Source organism: Lonchura striata, chromosome Z (genome assembly GCF_046129695.1).
Source record: "Lonchura striata isolate bLonStr1 chromosome Z, bLonStr1.mat, whole genome shotgun sequence".
NCBI lineage: Eukaryota > Metazoa > Chordata > Aves > Passeriformes > Estrildidae > Lonchura > Lonchura striata.
In genome coordinates, this window is record NC_134642.1 from 26867874 (window position 1) to 26893057 (window position 25184).

Sequence of the window (25184 nt, forward strand, 5' to 3'; positions counted from 1 at the left end):
GAGTTTGAATTCTTGTATGAGGAAATTTTAGGGAATGTTGAGTTTTCTTATTATGTAAATAAATTAATAGATTTTTACAGTTATCCTGTCAAAATGTCAGTGTGATCTACATATATTAGTACAGAGATGAAAAAGCTCTTCTCAGATTTTTTTCTTCTTTCTTCAACACGCATAACTTGATGAAATCATTTGAAGATAGTGAGACTGAAACAGCATTTACTGGTTCTTAAGAGTGCAGTGAAAGACTGGACTGTGTGCTCCATAAAAAAAATTGCATTAGTGTAAAGCTGCATTTAACAACTTGAAAATTGTACAGACTCTCTTCAGGCCTCATATTCTTATAAAGTATGATGCAATTTTTAGGTATAAACTTTTTCCCCTTACATCTGTACCTTGTTCACTGCATGAAAGAGACTCTGTATACTTAATGAGTGTATTTGGTATGCTGTTTTGTACCTATTGTTCAGTGCAGGATCTCCTGCCTTCTTAACTTCACACTATTCAAGTTATTCTGAAACCAAAATCCTCCAATTCCTTGCAGGACTCTTGGAAACTTTTTTTTTTAATACAGTGACATTCACCACTGTATTTTTATTTAACAAGGTCAAACTAATGGAGGGCTTCTGTCCTGCCTTTTCTTTGTTTAGATTGCAACCTGTTGATGTTGACCTCACAATGATATGTTGTAATGCATCACTAGCACACTGATTAAGTCTTAACAGGCACCATGGTTTTTCACTGGCTTGTGTCTGTACCCTTTCCACCTAAAAATACAAGAGGATTGTGGCCACCTATAGTCTCAGACACAGCAAACAGAACATTTAATAGGACAGAAAAACTAGCACAGGAATTTCACTGGGATAAAATTGCCACAACACTTAATTTAAGTGAAGATATTAAACAATACTGAAAACAGCTGCATCTGCATACACTTAGTAAATATGGTCATTTAATGAAGGAAAACAAAACAAGCTTCCTTTGCTGCAGGTTTTAAACCATCTCTTTCTGCTAGGGGTATTTATATTGTGGCTAGGTTAAATGGCTCCTCGTATCTTTCCTAGATCTGTCGACACTTGCTAATGGTAGAGTGAGTTTACAAACTCTCCCTGGTTTAGTAGCACAGGTCCTACATCCTTTCCAGGTGTGAAAAAAGAAATATATTAACATGGAAATTGTGTCAGTATGAAGAAACACACTGGATATTTTTGCTATCATATAGATACCTCTGGTATCACCTGATTTATGGGTCAATTGCTAGCTATTCAATGCAACAGAGTAAATTAAAACCAGAGAGAAAGAAGGTTAAGTATTAATGATTTCTGCTGGCATTTCATTTTCAATACTTGTTGAAAGACACCTCCTTCACCACTCCGTTAGGCCAAGGCTTGCCTCATCATTAAACCACTCTTTCAAAAGGAGAGTCGCCAGGGAAACACAATATAAATATGACCTTTAGTTGCCACTCAGTGCTACTTGGAATCTTGTCACAAAAATGGCTTTCTCCTCCAGCACATCCATGGCACTGCTGTGCAACCTTCTGCTGTTTATTTTGTTATAACATATTTACTGGCAGCCAGGTATATGGTAAAAATAATGACATTTCAGTTGCGTAAACAGGAATGCTGCATAAAAATAAGACACAGATTCTCCTCAGAACAGTCTTTCAGCTTTGAAACATGCTACACTCCACAGAATGCCATGTGGGCTGATTTGTCACAGTTTTATAATTCCTAAGGGGATTATTTTAATAACTGGCATCATGTGGACATGTGAATATTTTCCATATATAATACTACAGTCAACACATTCTAACTGTACTACCAGTCATCATAGCTTTTATTATAGCAATCAATATTTTGTATCCTTAAATGATGTAATATAAATGCCCATCCCATCTAATAAACCTTGATCTGGAAAGCGCATTTACCTACATTATGAAATAAGCTTTCAAGGATGTCACTAAAAAGAAGAAAACAAAACAAGCTAGGGTTCATGCTGTCCTTGAAGTGGTAAGTGGTCTTTTGCAGGAAACAGTATTGTACTACTTCTTCTCCCTGCATACCAGGAAATTTCTTTATTCCAATCAAGACAATACCAAAATTTAATTAGCTTAAAAATTCTCTGAGTAACTGAATTTTAGAAACAGAGTTTTAGTGATTGCAGAAATCTTACTGAATTTGTTTTACCTGAACTGTGTCATGTCCCCATCTCCCTCTTGTTTTTATGCATTAAAAATAAGTACATATAAGCTTCTGAAAAAGGAAATCCCTTTTCCACATCCTTACTTTGCCATATCATAACCTCTTCTCTTCCTCCTTTGGAATAATTTAAATCCTTAGCACTTAGAAACATATCAAACCTTTCTGTTGGGAATATGAAAATGTCTTTTCAAATTTCTTGAAACTTAATCAGTCTCCAGCAGACACATTTGGCTTAAATGTTCTTCCTGCAAACCTGAGCTCCATCAACACGTAAGGCTTCCCACACATAAAGCTGGGATCTCAAACACATTCTTTCCACCCTCAAATTGGAAAAAAAAATTCTAAAATTTTGTTGTTGGACTCCAATTATGTTATTCCATTTGTATGGGCACCTACTGAGGGTGAACATAAATGCTTAGGATGTGAATCACTATATTTAACAGGGATGATGTTGTAGTAAGATCCTGGTTTCAAACACCTGAAAGGAGGTTGGGGTTAATGTATTTTTATAAGTAACAAGTGACAGGACAAGAGGAAATTACCTAAAGTTGCACCAGGGGAGTTTTTAGATAGGATACTAGGAAAGATTTTTTTCACCAAGAGTATTATCAAGTATTGGAACTATCTGCCCAGGAAGGTGTTCGAGTCACTATCCTTGGAGCAATTTAAAAAGTGTTCAGAAGCTTAGGGACATGGTCTAGTGGTATACTTGGCACAGTTAGGTTAATGGCTGGACTCAAAGACCTTAGATATCTTTTACCAGTGAAACAATTCTATGATTCTGTTTTTACTCACTGGTTATCATGGACAAAAGGCAGCTGGGATGCTGTGATCTGCTATTCAAAGTCCAAGTCTGCTGATCACTCCAAGAAGGCTCCAGTGGGTGCTGGTTTCCATGCAATGTTCAGCCTGACAGAGAGACACCTCCCACCCGCTGGCACATACCAGTGCCAATGGCTCAGCCAGTGGCTCCTATCCAGCTGCTCCCTGGTTTTCCCTAAGATTTCGATGCTGGTGTTTTCTTTCTTGAATCCTTGATTGGTGAATGATCCCATCTTGACACCCCTGCTCACACCTCCAGCATTACCTTTCATACCACTGTGGGGATGTTCCCACAGCTGTGCCAGCAGCCAGGCCCCAGGTCAGCAAGCAGTATCCCATCAGGGCCTCTTGCTACGGCATGGTGGGAGCTTATCCAAAGATTGTGGGAAAGGAGTTTCACAGGTGGCCAAGTTATTACTCAGGACCCATTTGCCTTCACTGTTCACATCCACAAACCAAAAGGTTCTGTGTTTATCTTATTACATTTTCTTTCATTGACAGGGGACTTCACCCCATAGCCACCTTGCCCTGCTGGACAAATCATGGAGGAGCATGGATCTAAGCACTAGTCAATGTGACCCTTAACAATCAGTAGTTGTAATTTATCTTTCTGTCCCTCTCACTCTACCATAGAGCACAGCTGAAAGGCAAAAGAGAATGTGTCCACCAATCTCTAGTTTGTGAGGCAGACAGAGCGAGGTGAACGATGTCAAGATGAAGACCTCTTCCTCTGCTGTGACAGACAGCATTTTCTCCTCACACAGGAAGCTGAATGAGAAGGAATGACTTGTCTTCCTTATAGAATTAGCTGACCAGGAGGCCCTATGCATGATTACATCAGATTTGATCCATTTCTCTATTAGATTTTGGGGTCAGGTGCTTAGCATGAAGGAATTTTTAGAGTTAATATGTCTCTGAATTCACTCATAGGTCTGAAAAATTATTCTTCCAAAATACTTATGTTCTAAGCATTTTGTCTTTGGACAAAAGGAACAAGTACCTGACATAATGACAAATGAGCTACTGTACTTAAAACAGATGATCTGGGGAGCCTCCTATCATTCTGGAACACAGGTGTACATGTGATAATAGCAGAATTTTCAAGCAATGCTGACTGATGGGATTCATAAGAAAAAGCTTTTGTCAACAGTGAGGTCAGATTCAAAAGAAGAGGATGACATCACTGGCTCATCACTTAAGCTAAAGGACTTACTTGACTAGACTGGACGCTTCAGAAGAGGAAAGTAACCTAGAGCAGACATGGATTAAACAGAACAGGTGTAAAAGTGTACACAAGCACAATGTACTTTTAAAATGTACTTTTAAAATGTACTTTTAAAATGTACTTTTAAAATGTAGATCCTTAAAATAATTTGGACAACAAAGCTTGTGAAGCTGTTCAACTTAAAGAAACATGACAGCTATAGTTAAATAAACTGCAAATGTATTTACAAAAGTTACATTGATGATTTCTAGTAGTCACTTCTCTTTTCAGACAGCTGCATAAAACTAGATTATCTCATTTTATCTTGAGCTTTCCCTCAAAAAATTGCTGAAATCTTAAAATTGCTGCTACAAAAACATATATGCTAAAAATAACTCAACTGCAGTCTGAGTTCAATTGTAAAGGGATGACTTATTGACAAATAATCTTGTTCCTTTCCTAGATCCGATTCATCCTGTTAACTGTGTGGGGGGGAAAGAGTCTCACCAGAAGGCTCTTCTGTGAGTTCTGCAAGAATCTTCACTGTGGTTCATCCAGTCTTCTTAACTTTTACAAATACTGCTGAATCTCAAAAATTTTCAGATAGTTATAATTCAATCAATTAGTATGCAAATTCTACTTGAAGCCTGTAGCACACTGAGTTTAATTTCACAGAAAAGAAAATATGATTTTTAAAACACTATGCACACGGCTGTCCTTACAGGTAAGAACATTGGTGCAAATGCTAGGATGAGGAATCCTTAATTGTCACTAACAAATAATAGGGAAGCAAAAGCTTACAATTAATCCTTTATTATGCATTTTTATTAGTAAGTATTGGTATTTGGGGCATGCACACTAACACTGCAACAATTATATCTATCACAGCATTACAACAGAAATTATTGGAAACCTTGTATTTTTGCATTTTGTGAAGAGTGTTTACTGCTTCTGCAGTCTTATTTGAGATTCAAATCAAACTCCCTGGTAACTCAGGCTGATAAAGACACCAACCTTGCAAAATGGCCATGCAAGATTTTGGCACAAATTGCTTTAAGTTACATTACCCAAGGGGATGTCACCAGTGAAGACACAGTACAAAATTTGTGATGCAACTTGAATTATTTCTGGAAAGGGAATAGAGTAATTCATTGTCCAGCAATTACTTAGAAGCAAGACAGTAAACAATACAGATGTAATTATTTTTTATAATCTTATTTGTTGTTATTACTGGAGGAAGATCTAGGGATCATCTTTGCCTATACAGAACCAGTCATGCTTATAGCAAACACCATCATTTAAAACCAAAGCCACATTGAAATGCCAATGCATAGAAAAAAGACAGTCAATTGTCTGGGACAGACCATGCTCTGTGACTGATTTGTGACAGTCCAAGATGCTGCCATTCTTTGCTATCATTCTGCCCATTTCTTCAGGGCAAATGCCACAGTAACAGAGTGGAATGTGTGCTCAAGTGTTAGCTGTTCCTTTTTCGGCTAAACACCAGACTTCTCACCAAAACACATAAATGGGGGCACCAGCATCTGTCTGCCAACACCTCTGCAACAATGGCAGCAGGTACTGGAGAGAGATAAACAGTATGGAGCAATTCTCACTGCAGCAGTTCTTCCCCTGAACTGGAATCCCTGTGAGCACAAATGGAGACTTTACATTTCAAAGGGCAAGTACTGGAAAATGTTTGAGGTAACAACCTTTGCATTTTCAACATGTAAGATAGGGACAAAGTTTCATCTCTTGCATTAGAATTCCAATGGCAGAAGCTCAGACCAACAGCTGCCAACATGACATCTAACACCTAAATGACATCTAATGCTTAACTCCATTACAATCTAATGTATAAACATGTTATTCTGAGACATTATATAGCTGATAACTCTATTTTTGCACAGATTAAAAGCTGTAGGAGTCATGAGAAGAACAAATATACATACATACTCAGGAGAAAAAGACAATTTTGTACTCCTAAGCCACAATTCTTTCTAAATGGATGAAGTATATTTCTAGTCTTGCCAGTAGTACAAAAATAGTGTTCCAAGATTAATACAAATTCAAATGAAACCTAAGAAGACATGCACAATATAGTTAACAAACATGTGGCATCCTGCATTCTCTGAAATTTAAATGAAAGTGTTTATGAATAGTTTTATTTATGAAAACTACTCCCACTGAAGTAGGAGCCCTTAAGGATGAACATCTATTTATGCAGATAAATAGTGTAAGACTGACAGGGCAATATGGGCATTCTGAACTGCTATCATTGGACAGAAAAATAATTCAAATTCTGTGGTAAGGTTAATTCTTCTATTTGACAGGTTCCCAAATTCCTCTACTTTCAATGCAGAGGGCTCCTCTTTAACAGAGCAATAAATCAGTTTTCTTATTTACAGAATGTAGTTCACAGAACACAAGGAAAGATAATTTTCACTATAGAGAAAAACTTATAAAGGAACAAGACTCTAATGTTTCCAACTTTTCCATATTTTCCATCCCTACCTCTCTTCGCATGTTTATTAATATAAATTTAAGCCTATAAACAAAAATACAGTTGCATATAACATGGGATCAAAACCCCTTTCCCAGTTTCAGAACCAGTTTAGTATGGACAGGCATTACCAAACAATGCTGAATTTGAAAGTACTGTATTTGAAAATACTGAATTTGAAAGCTCCTGGTGCAAATCCAACTCCTGGCTGAAAAACACTGATACAGTTAATTCTCATAAATTTTATTCTTTTTTAATCCCCTTAATGAAGCTACCCTTCCCCTCTGAAATACAGTTTTATTTGGAACAACAAACATACAGAAAATCCTCATAAGTTCAAAACCTGGTATAACTTAGAAATGTTATTCTTCATGTTCTTAAAGCCCTTGCACATGCAGAAGAAAATGAATGCCACAACTGGGTCACATCAAGTAAAAATAATTTTTGATAAGTATTTTTCATTGCAAAACATGTCAATTTTGTAAACCACGGACTACAATTCTCTTATTTTCTCTGTTAGATCTTATTTTAAGCAGAGGGAAGAGGCAATAAGAATTAGAAGATGGTAGGAGAAGATGAAGCATAAATCCCATACCTGAGACCTTGACTTAAAACATGAAGAATACAGAAACACAGAATAATTATTCAGCCTGGAAGAGACCTCAGGAAGTTACAGTCCAATCTCCTTATCAGAGCAGAGTTAGCACTAAGTTGCAATCAGGCAAAAAAGGTTTAAACTGAAATGCACTATCCCCCTTAAAGCAGTTGAATTTGGTATATAGTTAATGTGCCTCCGGTAAAGTGAACATTTTTAAACTATGGGCATATTCAAGAAGAAAAACAGAGCAGCTGTGTAGCTGAATATACATAGAGTGTACATACCTGACCTCTTCCTGTAGACAAGTACATCTAACAAGAAAATTTCTTCAAATTAAATCATGCCTATCTTATGTGTGAGTTTTATATTTATACAAGAGTCTACTTCTTCTAAACACAGGCTGCATTGGTCACTGTGTAAAATTCCTGAACTCTGAACAGATATGAGTAAGAATTTTCACTTAATACTGTGGCAAAACCACATGATCATAAGAAGCAAGAAACAAGTGCAAAAATTCATACATCATGTTCTTATTTTTAATTTAGTAATTATTGAATTGTTTCAGAGCAGGCACTACATTTTTTTAAACACAATCAAGTATCATTGAAATAATGTCGAAAAATAACCTCTTCACCTCAGTATACACATGCACATATACACAGACATACACAAATTAATTTAGAAAATCTGTACATATGTATTTTTCAGGATGCAACTCAAAGAACTGTACCACAAAAAATTATTTTCTTTTCTCTGAGACACTAAAAATTATTACCCATTTCTCTGAAGTTAGGGTTTAAGGACACAAAATGCCATGCAGTACTATTTAGAATAAAATGAACTGGTAAATAAATTTATCTATTTAGGGCTTAAAGAATACACAGAACTCTTTAAATAAAACAAATGCAAATTTATCAGAAATATTTACTGTCCTTGAGCTATGCAGGCCCCAGTTATTTGTGTTAACTGAAGCTTATCCCCTTTGTAGAAAACAGCAAGTATGTGATTGGAAATCCAGGATACTTTATTTTCTGTTACTGGCAGCAAAGCTGGTTCAAGAAAGGAGTACCCTTGTTGAATCTGGGTCTGAAAGTCCATCATCTTGATTAGTTGCCTCATAATCACCTGCATTATCAGCTAATTCAACATCTTCATCATTACTCTCTGCGCTGTAATCAACTTCTTCAAGGAAGCGAGGCTCATCTTCATCCAAAACATACGTAGTGGGGCTAAACAAACAAGAAGCTCTATGAATCATATTAAAAGTATCATTTGGATTAACATACTCACACCATGTGCCCTGTCCTTTTCCTGACATACAGTAATCCAAAAATTACCTCAGCAAAGGGGCAGATTATCTGAAATGGGGCTGCGTGTAAAACAACTGAGAGACAAACCCATGCTTGTAATGCCTTTAACTAATTAGTTAGTCATATACAACTCATTATCCAAATGTGCCATGACAAATCCGCTACACTAATGGCCCATAAGAACTTAATGTAAATACTGCAGTATCAGAAATGTCTGAAGAAGAATCTGACTAACTCAGGACACAGTCATTGCTTTAGGGTATAAACAAACCACTGTATTTTATTGAAACACACACTTTACTGAAAATCACTGTAACCAATTAATTTACGCATATCAGAGATGACAGAATGGAGGGGTCATGGTTACACCTGCAATTAATTTCCCACACTAATTACTTAACTCCCATCAGATTCTCACACATTTGTATCCTTTAAAATTTGTCAAGCACTGCAACTCTGAGGCAATGCACTTAATGAACTGATGGTCTGCCCACAAAATGATCTATGCCCTTATCTAATAGCACTGAAGAATAAGAGGATTAACACCTTTAGTGTTAACTGGAAAAAGATTAAAATACAACTTTCTGATACTCTCACCTCCCTAAAATAGAGGAAGGGATGACGGAGGAGGCAGAAAAGTGTTTTCCAGACCCAGTTTTACTCGGGACATTAAAAAAGCTATCTGCTTAAAAGCACTAAGTACTCCTAAATATTTAGTTAGTATTTTTACATTCATTTTAAGCCTGAAAAAGGTTTTGTAATGCATTTTACCTAATAATCAAATAATACAGAACTCATAAAAAACAGTGAAAATGTCCTTATTGAGAAACATCATCAAGAACTTGTAGAAATACTTGCATATTAATTTTAATTTATTTTCTCTGAAGATACACAAAACCTAGCTTGGCTGTGGCTTTATAATTAAAAGGACTAATCACTGCTTCTTTCTAAAGACCTTTTAGGAGCTCAGCTGCACCACTTGAAATCTGAAACACTATCTCTATTCAATATAAATAAATTTCACAGTATTCTTCCTCTACCTGTAACCTCAATGACAAGCCATACCGTAACATTTTGTACTGTTGACAGTCAATTCAAATACTGGGAGAAAAACTGTTCCCTAGCTTAGGGGGAAAAAATATTTACAATCAAAACTATCTCTATCATGGTTCACTAAACAAGCCTATACTCTATTAGCTATGTGAAACAGAAGGAGCTCCACAAAACAAAATACTTTTAAAGTTATTTAAGCTATAATTAGGGCAATAGCCCACTACTGGTTAATGAACTGGGTGTTAAAAACAAAATGGTTTTCATTTAGGAGAGACAAAGAGTGAAGAAGATATCCGTGATCTTTGCTAAGAAGCCTCTTTCATTTCACATGTGGGAAACCCAGCATACAATAAGGATACATGTTTTGCATGAAGCACCTGTGGGAGAACCATCAAAGGAATACAAATTTTTTGTTCTTTCATCCTGTGATGCTTTCTGCCCTAGCAAGTCACCACCTACTAACAATTCCTTTAAGGAAAGAAGTCGGGAAAATAAAAAGTTTAAATGTTTTATTTATTTAAAGAAACAAATGAAAGGGACTTTACCAGATGTATTCTGTTCTGACAAATCTACAGATTTTTTTCAGTTTGTGCTTCTAATCACTTAACACAGGTACTGATTAATTAATTTTTGTATGCCAGGAATACACACTTCCACACAAGTTGAATCCACACAGAATAGACTGTAATTCACAGAAAATGGAGCCATTAAATCTGAATGTTGACCTAATATTATGTAATATTTCTGAACACGGACAGAAAACTACTATGAGCTATGTCAAGGAGAAATATTCAACCAGTGACAATGGGATGTTTCAAGCATTAATCACTTCTAAAATATCATCTTACTTATAGTAAAGCTCTGAAAAATTCTGTACACTTTTTTTAGTTAATGTCATTTGGATACTAAACAAACATAGTCTATCCCGTTAGGAGAAAGCAACCAACAAAGCATACCTTATGGAAAAAAACACAGAACTGGACACACAAGGAAACCACATAGTTCAGCTCTTCAAAGTGTCTTGTCATTACATATAATATGTCCTGTGTTATATCGTCTCGAAAAACACACAAGTATACTTATTCAATATACTTTTTTTATAGTTGTATACATTTATTTTACCTACTCATGTATGTGTAAACATGTAGGAATGCCCCTAACTTCTGAAAATTCAGGCAGTGTGAACAGCCATAAAAAGCCAACCTGTTTGCTCTAACACATTTTAGACATTTGCTCTGGCACATGTACATCCAGAATTGAGGGATATAGTTCACATTTAATAAAGCAAAAATCAACAGTATATGTTATTTTCTCTACTCAAGAGAAGTATCATTAGAATAGATCAAAGATCTTACAGAACAGATCTTACTTAAAAAGCTACATAAACCTTTAAAAATTAAGACTGTCTCTGAAATCTGCTGCCTGGTAGTCTTTGCTTTCTACTACAATCCAGAGCAACACACCATGACTTCCAAATTATGTATTACTCAAATAATACTATAATATTTACTAAGGCTATTTTTTCCACTTTTCCTTTCCTAAGTTTTCATTCCTCATAAAACTATCCAAACTGTGTCACATATTACTCATATATTTGCTTTCCGATGAGATGTTGTCTTTTGATGCAGCAAATGTTAGCCTTGAAAATTTAACTTTTCAGTAATCTCTGTTCCAAAGGTTAGCATGAATCTGAGAAGTGTAGTTATTATTCCACTGTTTTACTGAGGCTGGATCACAAGAAATATAGAAATCAAATGCCTGAAAAAATGTCTTACTGTTTAATCAAATTCTTTATTTGCCTCCCTGCTGCTCCCCACCCTCAGTGGATCTTGTAGCGATATATTTTTAGCTACTGTCATGCTGATTCTATGGGTTTTAATTTCCTAACTTTTCCCTTGGGCTTTTTCTAATTTACTTGCTCAATAATCCTTCTTCCTCTACTCCTACACCTCCTGCTTTTTCTTTTAAAAGGAAACTATTATTTTTCTCAGGTTAGCAGAGGTTGTTTATCCCACACCTACAGTATTGTAATGTAAAGGATGCCATGATCTGTGTATTTTCTTTGAAGCCATGGCTGTTGAAAGAGAATATTATATGAAATTCTGAAGTTCTGCATATCTTACCTAACATTTTATGGGTAAAAAGATGAATTCCTAAATGTCTGATTAATACACTTGATATAATACTATGGTCTTCAAGTTTATGAAGAACTTGAAGAATAGTTTTCTAAAATGTATTTTAATTATTAATTAAAATATACTTTCATTATTAAGGTCAGCCAGGCACACACAACAGCAACAGCAGCAACAGCAGCAGCAGCCACAGCAGGTTCTGGGAGCTGAGCACTAGAACAAGCTGGGCAGGGACTCCACAGTCAGAGAAACATGAGTAAGAGCTGAGAGACCCACCAGGAATCATCACCTCTCCTGAGTAAGGCTGACATGGTGTGATTATTGCCAGCAGATTTAAATGGCCACAGAGAGTGCGACTGACCAGGGTGTGGTGCCATGGTCAAGACATGGTGCAGCAGTTCTCCAGGAAGGGCACACAGAAAAGGCCACTTAATTCTACTTGGGAGGAAGAGGAAGCAGTCTTCTTCTGTAACAAAAATGGCATCAACACATCACAGCTGTCAGACTAAAACCAAGAGAGACCATGGCCACCTTGGGTATTTGTCTGGACGCAAACAGAGTTGCTGAAGACTAAAAGAAGCAGCTGGACCCTCAGCTGCAGGAAACTCCATAATCTGAAAGTCCCCCCAGGCCCTGAAGGCAGAGGTAGGTGTCGTGGGTGCAAGTGTGCCCAGATAGATAACCTGCCTTTTGTGCAGGTTGCCATGTTGTGTGAGAAGCTCATCAGGCAGCATACAATCTGGGAATCCAAGCAGGTGACTGAGGTATGGGATTATGCACTGACACAGGCAAAGAGTTGCTGCTTTAAGACCTTGGGAACAGAAGGTACATTAGCATCCAACCCTGAGATAGGCCTGATTGATTTGTAAGGCAAGGGAGACTGGATTCTCATCTCTGCTTGGAGCAAAAGAAAGAGTCTACCCCTGCTACCAAATTGCCTCTACATAACATATCTGACACTATGAGACTCGGGGCAGGAAACTCCACAATAAGTAGTCAAGAACAAGAAAAGGAGAATGCTACGAAACTGGTACAATCAACCATTCATATGAGTGCCACCAAAAGTGCATGAAGCATGATAATTACTGGAGAATCTTCACTGAGACACATGGAAGCAGCTATTTACCCTGCAGCCTCTCTAGCAAGATTTGCTGTCTATGAGGGCCACATTCATCATGTCACAAAGAGGTTACTAGGACTGGTAAAACCAGAGGATTATCAACAACTCCTACTCTTTCATATAGGGTTGAATGAGGCTGCAACTATGAGACTGAAATATCAAAAGGATTTTCATGTCCCTTGGAAAGATGTTGAAGGGAACAGGAACACAGTGTTCTCTCCGTACCTCGAGACTATGAGCAAATCATGCTTTACCCATCTGATGGCCTTCTATGATGGGATGACTACAACAGTCAACATGGGAAGATCAGCTTATGTCATCAACCTAGACTTCTGTAAGGTCTTCAATGTCCCACATGACATGCTTATCTCCAAATTGGAGTGACATGGTTTTGATGAGTGGAGTGTTTGATAGGCAAGGATTGCCCAGATGGATGCAGCCAGAGAGTTTTGGTCAAAGGCCCCATGTTCACATGGAGGCTGGTGACAAGTGGGGCTCCTTAAGGCTCTGTTTTGGGATCAGGGCACTTTAAGACATTCCTCAATGACACTGACAGTCAAGTGCTCCTGCAGCAAGTTTGCAGATGCCACAAAGGTGAGCAGTGCAGCTGACAAACAGAAGGACAGGATGCCATCCAAACAAATAAGCTTAAGAACTGGACCCAAGAGAACCACATGAAGTCCAAAAAGTTCAAGTGCAAGGCTCTGTAACTGGATCAAGGCAATATAAGCACAGACTGGGAAAATAAGTCATTGAGAGCACCCCTGCAGAGCTCTGTGGATGAAAAGCTGGACATGAGTCACTAGTGGGAGCTTGCAGCCCAGAAAGCCAGCTATGACCTGACCTGCATCCAAAGCAGCATGGTCAGCAATGTGAGGGAGAGGATTCTGCCCCTCTGCCCTATTCTGGTGAGATCCCAACTGGAGTGCTGCATCCAGCTCTGAGGTCCCCAGCACAAGAATTATATAGACCTATTGGAGTGAGTTTTGAGGAGGCCACTAAACTGCTCAGAGGGCTGGAGCATTTCTCCTATGAAGATAGGCTGAGAGCTAGAATTATTCAGTCTTGAGAAGGCTCCAAAGATACCTCATTGTGGTTTTCCACTACCTAAACAGGACTTAAAAGACAGAGGAAGGATGACTTTCTACAGAGGCAGAAAGGGATATTACAAAAAGTAATGCTATTAAACTAAAAGAGAAGACATTTAGATGAGATACAAGAAAGAAATTATTTATTGTGAGGGTGGTTCGGCACTGGAACAGGGTGACCAAAGAACTTGTGGATGCCCCATCCCTGGAAGTGTTCAAGGCCAGGTTGGATGGGGCTGTGAGAAGCCTAATCTAGTGGGTTGCATCCTTGTCCATGCCAGGGAAGGTTGGAACTAGATGATCTTTAATGTCCCTTCCCATCCAAGCCATGCTATGACTATTATTTTTTAAACTGATAGTAATTTACTATGTGTTTTTCATTTATGTTAATGCTCCAAACATATTAAAATGTAATAAACATTTTCATAAATATGGCATATTTTTTTCAAAATAATATTTTAATTGTCCCATAAAATATATACTTGGGATTTTTAATTATCCACAAGACACAATTATAGAAAAATTAATCCACAAGGTAGATGTAACCATTACCAATTTGAACCCCATGAAACTCAGCAGTTTTTTAACACCCCAGGGGATGTGTATGCATTTTACAACTTCATAATGAAAAATTAAGAAATATTCCCTGTCAAAGTATGGAGAGTTGCAGCTGGGAAAGAAAGGAGAGAATTCTGAATTACTAATGATTTCTCTTAAAACCGCTTTGTCATTGGAGGCAGAAAAAAGAATCTTAGATGAGAAAGGCAGTTACAAAGTATCACAAAGGAATTGTTTCTCCATACTTTCCCTTCTAATTTCTTTTTAGTGTCTACAATTTTTCTGGAGATTAGCAATCCTGCTGCAGGAAGGAACATCACACATGCAACTACAAGTGCTGTCCAGTTTAGTTGCTCTTAACCTATGTAGTTTTTGGAAGTAATAAGGATATTTTCTCAAGGGAATTTCCATGGCTCAATGGAATGTATCCAATTCTTTTCAAAGTCATTCAAATCCTCTTTAATTATTTTTTTCTAAATTTCACATTTAGAGTTACAAAATTTTACTCCAGAGCTTAATCACAAGTTACATCAACACGTTCTATGTGTTCTCACCCTGAAACACATTTTATCAAAACTGAATCAAATCAGCTGGGATTCATCAATCATTTACTGTGGCCCATAGTATTATTTGGATCATAACATCAAGAGTAGAAGAAAACTTAAAGAACGGAGTGAAGAACATATAAGCAGTTCATCACACTTATGGTTTTTTTTTGTTTGTTCATGGCTTTTTTCCTTGATTACTAGTTTCCTTATTTTGCCCTAGAGAAGATGAACAGTACTCTGAATACTACAGTCTACGCAGAGTTAAAAGCAATCACTTTCACTGAGGCCAGAGCAGGGGCCTGGTGCTGCTACCAGACCCAAAATTGGAATTCTGAATCTGATTTTTAATAGCTTTTTCTTCCAATATTTGGCATGGGACAGACTGGACAAAAGCTGCAGTATAAGATACCTTCTTTTTAACAAAGCTGTACTCCTAAAGTACTAGAAGAAAGGCCAAGCAAAGCTTCAACAATGCAGGAAAGTAAGAAGAAAAAATCCTTTAGTCCCAGGCAAAGAATATTAGGAATATATGAATGTCTGGGCAAAGTTTAAGAGTTATTAAGAGGGAGGGAAATAAAACAGTACCAGTTTCTATCTGGCAGCCTAGACAGAAATCCCTTGTAAGACTCTGTACACTTTGTACACACTCCCACTGCATATACGCCTCACTTCTTGCCTCACCAGTCTGATGTTTTTTCTCAAGTGTAAAATTAAAAGCAGGAAATGGATTTTTCATCAAGTTTTTCCCTTCCCACAGCTCCTTTTGGCTGTCTGCTTTTTCTACATTTTCTGGACGTGCTGGGTCCCAAAGCTTAATCTGCTTCTCCACTATAATTAAATCAAATTAACAAACACAACCAAACCATGTTCTAGAACACACCAATGAGCCTCAAAAGAATCATTGAAATGAACTAGAATTTCCAAAAAGTGGTCAAGTTTTTGAGCAGAGGATAAGTCTAGTAAGTTGTAGCAGTAATGAATGTGGTCATATGTTTTTGTTTCACTGCATATAGACCCTATCAAACCTGTCAGCAGAACTATAATTCCCAATACAAGACCGATATTACATTTAGTCTATTAAATTTTCAATTTGGAACTGGGATGAAAACACTGTCAAATGGGTTGGAAATAATTAAAGAAAAATTGTTTTATTCATCACATAAAAGGTTAAAGTTCACTGCCAGAGGGAAGAAAATCTACTTATTGCTTTATTTTTCTTGTTTCAGACATGGTTCAAAATGAACTCATGCAAACTCAGCCTATGTGTACTGAAATACTGGCAGCATATTCTAAAATATTAACATGCACTTGGTCATTACAATTATAACCCGGAAAACCAAAAAGAATTTGAGAAACCCTCAAAATCATTTGCAAAAAAATGAAATCAGTGCTTCTGTGTTTAAACTTGCCTGCTTAGTCTTGGAAGCATTAAACTGTGATTTGGCAAAAAATAATACCAGGAATATCCAAAAATAAAGGAAATAACCACAATCTTAATAATTGCTCTACTCTAACCCTACAGGAATGCTACTGTGTAAAAATATTCTGGTTTATACTTCCTATTGATGAACTTTTTACCTGCTTTTTCTGTAGGTAGCTTCTCATTTGTCTCTAATGGCAAGTAAAAAACAGCAAATCATGTGAGTATAAAGAAAATATAAGCATTTCTTTTGTTGTAATAGAAAAGTGAGACCTGAAGTTTGGGCATATAAAACAAGGTGTGTGACTATATTCTGACCCATGACTTTCTCTGAAGAGGAATTGAGAAAAAGCTTTTTAAATTTTGCTTGACAGAGGTTCTTTGTATATTTCTACCACTCAAGTGAATAATACATACACTTAAATAAATTTTGGCTGAAAAGATTTTTTTAAAATATGGCCTAAGATATACATAAAAAGTCTGCTTCTGAGCCTCTGGCTACAAAAGAATGAGCCACCTCTTAACTTCAACTATGCCAATAGTGATCCCTTTTGGCAAAGAATAAAAGAAGATAATGTGCAACTTAAACAATATATGACACTTCTATTGCTAATATTGGAGGTTCTACGAACAAAATTGTAGTTTCTTATTTATCATAGAATCATAGAATGTCTTGGGTTGGAATGGACCTTAACAATCATCTAGTCCCAACCCCCCTGCTGTGGGCAGGGACATCAGATTGCTCAGAAATCCAGGTACAAATACACAACACATTTCAGTCTTAATAACATATTTTAAATGAATTCATTTGAATTCACACATTCAGTTTTTCCATCACAGATTCTCACATAATTATACAGTATTGCTAAGTGAACACTGAGAGCCAAGTACCTATTTTCTCACTTCATGCTGTGTATTTTTCTGTTTTATGTTTCAGTGTTCTCAGATTTACATTTAATGACTTTAAGAAATAAAGCCATCAGGACTTAAAAATTAAGCAGATGTTAACAGATTCCTCCAATAAACTTCAAGATTTCTTAGGTCAATATTCCTTACAGATTAAAAATATTAACTCTTACATACACAGAATCTGATTTTTTTTCCCCACTCTCCCAATTTCTTTACTGCAGGAGCACTTGGCTATCACCTTTCACCATCTGTAGCTGTGTAACACCCAAAAGTCGTGTTAGGGGAAACCATTAAAAAAAAAAAAAATCCAGGTATAAATTCAATTTTAATACAGTGAATTAAGTTATTTAATCATCTTTCTCCAATTTAAAATTTCATCTTACAGTACAATTGTTTTTGTGATTTTCATGATCTAGTCTTTTGCATGGAACTGAGCCTGCTGGGTTTGTTTTTAATTTCCAGATTACTTAGTTACTTTCTTCACAAATCAGGATTATAAATATTTCCACATAGAGTCTCACTAAGAGTAAGCTTATTATAAGCCTAATGTTACATTTCACCTGTGCTCATATGTAGCCAACAACATAATGCAGGACCAAGTCTTTTATCACTGCTTTCTGAAAATCCAGGTTAAAACAGTCCCTTGTGCCACTCATTTCCCAGCAACGAAATGTAAACCAAGTCAGAGGCAGTTTTCCTCTGCCCCCAGCATGGTTGTACTTCACATGCAATTAGCTTTCATATATAATAATTTTTTAGAGATAGCTGGCTTAATTAAGTATTTTAGCTGGTAAAGGAAGTTCAAACTATGTGCATCTATTAATATACCACAATTTGCTGTATTTCATAACTTTAAAACAAGCTATGTGTTTCCATTTCCTTCTCTTCTCATCTAGCGTTACTGAAGTTTGCTATCAAACAGAAAGCAAACATGCTTTCTGCTCACCCTTTTTTATCCCATTGTGATACTAAAGTGTTTTTTATGTGTCTTTAGCTTCCTAGCAGATACTAAGGGGGGGGTGACTTGTGTATGATATGACATTCCTTAATTCAATAGAAGCTATCATATGAAAAATCCACCATAAGTAACATTAACAAACAGAAATCCAGCGCAGAACTTTTTTTCAAATAATAGCCACCAGCTATCTGTGAACTAGGATGCTAACTTAAACCCAAGACACAATAGAAAACTGAGATCCCTGAGACAGCCAGTATTATAAAGTTACATGGGAATCTGGGGCTGTTTTGCAATGCCACTCTCATGGATTAATTGCTCACAACCACATCTTGATTCAAAATGCTGTAACTGAAGCTTAATATTTCAAAGAGACATATTGCTGAAGCTTTAGTTCTAATAAAACTGACAATGATATGATATGATATAACACAAATGGGAAAACTATAATAGTCTTATTAACATATAATTGTAGCTGCAAATGAAAAAAAAGTATAATAAATAAGTGTAGGCACAGAGGAACTCAAAAAAAATGTGTGCTGGCTCAAAGGCTATCATTTACGGGCCACCCACAATAGCTGTCAAGTAAAACTACTAAACAGCCAGCCTGTATTTATGGAAGAATTACTATTTAAAAAAATTATTAAAGTGTATGTTGTGGTCTAAGAACAGTATTCTCCAGTTCAGTACTCCTGCAAAACCACGTGCCGCTTCCCCTCCCTGCCAGCTGGAGGGCCAAAAGGCAGAGATCACAAAAAGATTGAGATCAGAACAATTTACTGGGAACAGCAATGGGATAAGAAATGACAGCAACAATATTAATAACAAAAGATATAAGAAAAGAACACCAGAATACCAGACTGCTCTGTCTGCCGTGTGTTCTCCACTGTAAGGAACCCCTTATTCCATGAAGACAGTCCCTTCCCCCGTGCCTGACAATGATGTTAAGTAGCATAGAGATATCCTTCCTAGCTACTGCAAAAATTAAACTCAGTCTGGATGGAACCAGGATGGCATATGTGACAGAAATGCCAAGGGAACAGGATCATGGCTGCTTAAGTTCTGAGAGAGACAAATGTAACTATTCTGTGATTTTTAGAACCCTATATTCTAATTACCTACACTAGCACTCAAATTTGAAGTGCCCAAAACACCAGCATTCAGTTTTGAGAAAAGACTTGAAGATTTTTCCCCCTTTTCAAAGAATGGCTGAGCTTGGAAGAAACCTCAGGAGTTCATTTTGTTCAACATCCCTGCTCTAGTGGGCCACCTACAGTAGTTTGCTGAGGATCACATCAAGACAGCTTTCAAATATCCCCTGGGATAAGACTCTATATCCTCCATGGAAAGCTTCTTCCACTGTTTGAGCATCCTCACAACGAAAGCTTGCTCCACCCCCTTCTCCTTCCCCTCTCTGGGCATGGAGTTGGAGCAAAGGTAAAAATTGCAAGATGAGATAACAACAATTTACTGGAAGCAGCAATGAGAGAAGAAAGGAAGCAACAACATTAATAACAAAAGGTAAAACACAATGGAAAAATTTACATAGAAAGTGCAACAATACCAGACTCTTCACCTGCCACAGTTTTTCTCCCCCCAACCTGACCAGAAATGAGGCAATCTCTTACTCCAGTCCCTGACAAGTGATGAGATGGTATCAAATAAAGGTAGGGTCTGGTCAGGCCTCTTTCTCTTTATGGTAAAAAATTAAAATTGTTCTGGCCAAACCTAGGGCACCCTTCTATGTATAAAATGGTTAATGCAATTTCCTCTATAGTTTATGCTCTTAGCCACTGGAGAGAGCCTGGCTCTACCTTCTTTACAGCCTCCCTTCAGGTATTTGTATCCATTGATAATGTAGGCCTTTTGAGCCTCCTCTTCCAGCATTACCTCCTGTGGGAGGAACATCAGTCCCTTCAACATTCAGGAGCTCCTCACTGGACTCTCTCTGGTAGGTGCATGACACTCTTGCACTGCACAACACAGTCCTGCAGGTGTGCAGGCCTTGCCAGTGCTGAGGAGAGGTTGTTGAACAACCCCTATTCAAATAGCTGCAAATACTTTCCAGGATTAGTTGTTTGATCACCTTATCAGGGATCACAGTGAGACTGACCAGCCTGTAATTCCTTGGATCCTCCTTGTTCTTCCTGAAGACAGGCAGGACATCTCATTTCCTTCGAAAGCACCTGTCCCAATCACTATGATCCTTAAAAAATTATTGAGTGGCCTCACAGTGACATCACTGAGCTCCCTTGGTACATATGGGTGCATCTTATCAGGACCTCTGGACCTAGGTAAGACTAGCTTGCTGAAGTATTCTCCAGCCCATTCCTCTCCCACCGTGGGCTGGCCTTCCTTACTCCAGTCCTCCAGTGTCTGGGTCCTTAGCACACAAAGATCTGATCTTTCTAGTAAACACGAAGATGAAGAAGGCAGCCAGTACCTCAGCCTTTTACAATTCCTGTGTCACCAGGGCTCCTGCCCCATTCACCAGTGGGCCCATATTTCCCCTAAAATTTCTTTTACTACTTACACACTTACAGAAGTGTGATTACCTCAAATCCACTTTCTGACACTATCTTTTCCAGTAATCACTAACTCAGCTTTAACCAAGCATGAAACTTATTCTGGAAGTAAAATTTTAGTCATTACAAACATCTAATGTTCAACTAGTGAGCAAATGATACTGGAGCCAGCAACCATCACTGGAGCCAGCAAATCACCACTACTATTCATACACTTTTAACCACTTTCCTAAGACATCCTCCCACATCCTCCTACTGCTAGTACTATTGTTTTTATCATCTTCTAGCTTATGCTTCGCTTTTCATTATCTGTAAATGGTAAGCATGAGCAAGCTCCAGTTTCTCTCAATACTTGACATTCTAGAACACTGGTGAGGAAAATAAATATTTTCCTGTCATAGGGTGTTATAGATGGCCTCCCATAGCTCTGCTAGGTTTCCATGGTCTAAAGACAAATTGCTTATTAAGCTTACATCCAATGTAAGTCTTACTGTCAAGTACTTCCTTGTTTCAGCTGTCCAAAAGCAGCACCAAATTCAATTTTTTCCCCAAATTTCCATTCCATTGCCTTAGGTAAACTGAAGCTACAGACAACATTAGTAGTAATATTATACCATGTAAATCTTACATCTTTACAATGATTTGTTTGTTTGTTTTTTTTCAAGTCTGGAACTCAGCTTTATTAGTCTGTCAACCATATCTTCAGAAAAATATGTTTGTATATTCAAAATCACTTATTTGCTGTCCATCCATATTTACCACGTACATGTGGATGCTTCAGTGATGAATTACATGAATGGCAAAATGCAAAATATGCATACATTTGCAAGCCTATCTACAGCTTTAAGAACCGGCAACTTAGTGGCCTGGCTACTGAGCATATAAATTTCTTTTGTGACCTAAACTATTTCATATATTTAAAATTCTTCAAGTACTATTATATATCTCCACCAGAGGAGAAATAAGAAAAAGAAAGTTAGGAAAAAATACTTACAGTTTACCTCACATACTGCTTTACCTCACATACTTTAAGTCTGTTTAAACAAAATTTTAATACCACAGCAAGTAAAAAAAAAAAAAAAAAAAAAAACCAAAAAAAAACCCAAAACCCCCCAAAAAAAACCAAAACCAAAAAAAAAACCCACTTTGAAAGAGACAATTGAGAACTAAGACCTAATACTGAATTTTATGGCCTGTAATAATTCTCCAATGACATTAAAATTGCTACTGTTTATTCCAGCAGCATATGTGACATATAGTTTAACTGTCTGTGTTGGTTTCTTTCAAATTTTGAAGCAGCTGAATTAACACAATAGGTCTCCAATATATTCAGATTATTTTTACAGTAACATCACAACACATCAACATTATTTTTGATGAGTGGAAGAACATTTTTGAAAGAATCTTTACATCACTTGAGAAATGGCAATTTTTTTCCCCCAAAAGAAAAAGTGAATATAATAAAAGTGTACTACCTTGTCACTTTACAGCTTGACTCAATCAGCTCATTTTCAATATCCAACACACTGGAAGGCAGGTTGTATTCCAAAGGTGAGGACATTCTTTTTAAACGTAGCAAGCCAGCACAGAACTTTGCTCCCATCTCCTCCAGTTCTCTTGTACCTATCTGCAATCCCTATTTTGAAAATAAGATTTAAAAATACAGAATAGGTACAGGCAGATGGACCCACATATACTGCAAAATAGCTCTTTAGGTTAATATTTTCTTACTTTATTTAATACATTCTCTTGCTTTAAAGACAGATTTGTAGAATAAACAAAAAAATCAGATTTAAAATCAGATTTGTAGAACAAACACTTAGAGTATCAGAGAAGACTCGGGAATACCTACATGATTCCTTCAAGGCTGAACAGAAACTTCCAGTTGTTTTTGGAGCTTCCTAGCCTACACTTCTAGCACCCCAATATTAACAAATCTTTTCCCAGTAGTATTGGAAGAGAGACAGGGATTATGTCTAGGTTCATAAATGTAAATTATTTTAAACCAAGAATTTAAAATATTAGATTCCTCAGTATAAATTCCATCAAATAGAATTTTAAAAAGGAGAGAATATCATAGCTGTGATCAAATTTATTACTATGTTTTGACACATAAGTAAGACTACCTCCATGAGACAGATGTCTCTTCCCCACCTATAAGTTAGAGGCTACATGTGTTAATTCTGAAAACATTTATTCATGTATTTAGTAATTAAAACCAACAAACAAATTCTCAAAAGCTATAGCTCTTTTCTAACTTGAGCTACATAGCCAGGCATTTTCCTCTGCAAAGACTATTTAGAATGTAGAACTTATGTAATACTCTCCAAGTTTACATATCTGATAAATCCTCCCATCAGATAATTCTATATTTTTAATTTAGCCATAAGGGCAATATATAAAGGGATATAACCTCTGACTCAACTACTTTATAAAAAGACCATAACCTAGACTGAGCCTCAATGGTTACATAATTAGCTAGTACTAACTGTATATATTCTAGCAAATTCAGTGGCACAGCTTCACTCAATTTCTCTTTATGCAATTTCTGTATCTCTGGAGAATTTTAAAGGACTTTAGCTTGGATCTTCTCAACCCCTTAACATACAGATTAGTTAAAAAGAAGCTTTGACAAAACAAACATGGAAACAGAAGAGCCAGGAATTGGTGGTCAGGTAAGTCATCAACTACACAAGAAGCAACAAAGAATGAAGTGGGAATTTTTTTACCAAACCTAGGGAAAAGCACACAAGCTTTGTACATGTTGCCACACTGACACTGCATTTTGAAATGCAAGGTTTAAAAGTAAGTATGTTGCTCTAGAAATGGTACAGCCCACACCAACACATTCTCCATGTGCTCTTTTGAACATATTTTATAGAAGAAATGTTTGATTTTCTTCTGAGTTCTTTTTTGCCTTAGTAGTACTCATAAGCAAGGTGCTTTTTGGTAACAAGAAAGACAAATCTATATCCATGATTCTGAACAGTGCCATCCTCCGGCCAAATGGTACTGAAACCTGTTAGCAGTGAACAAGAGTTGAATATTTGAGTATTATTCTTAATAGTAATACTACTTACCTCTTTTATAATGCTTTTGTGCTGTAGGTTTCAAAGCACTTATTAATAAAGGAAGAATTATCCTCACTGTACTGATGGAGAAATGGAGGCAGAGAGGGTTGAAGCGATTTGCACAGTGTCTCACAGCATGTCACTGACCCCGCTGGGAACAGAAATCAGTTCTCCTCACTCAGTGTAGTACCTTATCGAACAGAGGCCAATTTGTTTGGCTTTGTTTTGTATTTGTTTGCACATCATTAACTTTCGAAGACCCCAATCATACCTGGGGCTCCACTATGCTAATCACAGGAAGACACAGTCCCTGCCCCAAAGAGATTAAAATAACATTAAGGTCAAGAGGCAACAAAGTATGTAGAAGAGGAAGGAGAAAGGTAACAGTAATCTCACTGTTACACAGCTTACTAATGTGCACAACTTGACGGTTCAGAAACTTTTCCAGTTATCATCTGCATTTGTTGCTGAAGAATTTATCGTTAGTTGGCAGGTTCCTTATAGGCAATATATGTCTAACAGAGTGTTTCTAAGTTGAAAAAGAACAAGAGTACAGCATGAAGGAAAGTGCAAAGACAATTGTTATAAAGATAAATAGCGTGCGCATGTTCTGTGGCTGCTATTTTTAGCACAGCAGAATGAGGATGTAACTAAAGAGAAACCTAAATGAAGCAGACTGGAGGTGGGTAACTGGGAAACACCTGAATGATAAATTTTGAACTTACTACACTGAAGGGTATACATAACTGTGGTAAAAGCCTCATGCCAAATCTTGATTTCCTTCTTTCTGTTAATCATAAGGGAGAATGTAGTATCATACAAATGCCAAATACCAAATTTCTTAATTGATTCTTCCATCAGCCAAACCTCTTCATTGCCATGAAACAAGATCTGAAGTCTGGTTCAGGAAGTCATCATTACCATCATCAGTTGCCCTTACTAAGGGACCTGAGGTCAAACTCATTTTCACCGAAGCCTTGATTTCACTCCTTTTCTTTATCTTCTAATGATCTTCAACTGTTGTTCTAGTACCTTTAACTGAGGCCTATTAAAGTTACTTACATGCCACAGGCATTGCATTTAAGCTCAAGCCACCTCAATGTAGCTTCTTTTTTTAAACTAAATTTATTTTTCTCTACATCTTATACAACTATCTTTCTTTTAGAC

The 25184-nt window shown here is 36.9% G+C and overlaps 1 protein-coding gene across 9 annotated transcripts in view; it reads right to left on the reverse strand.

The window, feature by feature from the left end:
- Nucleotides 1–7842: 7842 nt before the first annotated feature.
- The window catches only part of AGTPBP1 (ATP/GTP binding carboxypeptidase 1), a 70959-nt gene continuing 53617 nt past the window's right edge, over nucleotides 7843–25184 (reverse strand). For 8 of the 9 annotated variants that reach the window (XM_077790049.1, XM_021534422.3, XM_077790048.1 and 5 more), the window contains 2 exons: nucleotides 22422–22582; nucleotides 7843–8557 (listed from right to left, as the gene is read on the reverse strand). In XM_077790049.1, the coding sequence (XP_077646175.1) occupies nucleotides 8383–8557; nucleotides 22422–22582 (336 nt within the window). In that variant the 3' untranslated portion in view covers nucleotides 7843–8382. Of the gene's footprint in view, nucleotides 8558–22421; nucleotides 22583–24026; nucleotides 24169–25184 lie in introns of those variants that run through there. The other variant, XR_002465735.2, reaches the window with a different exon arrangement.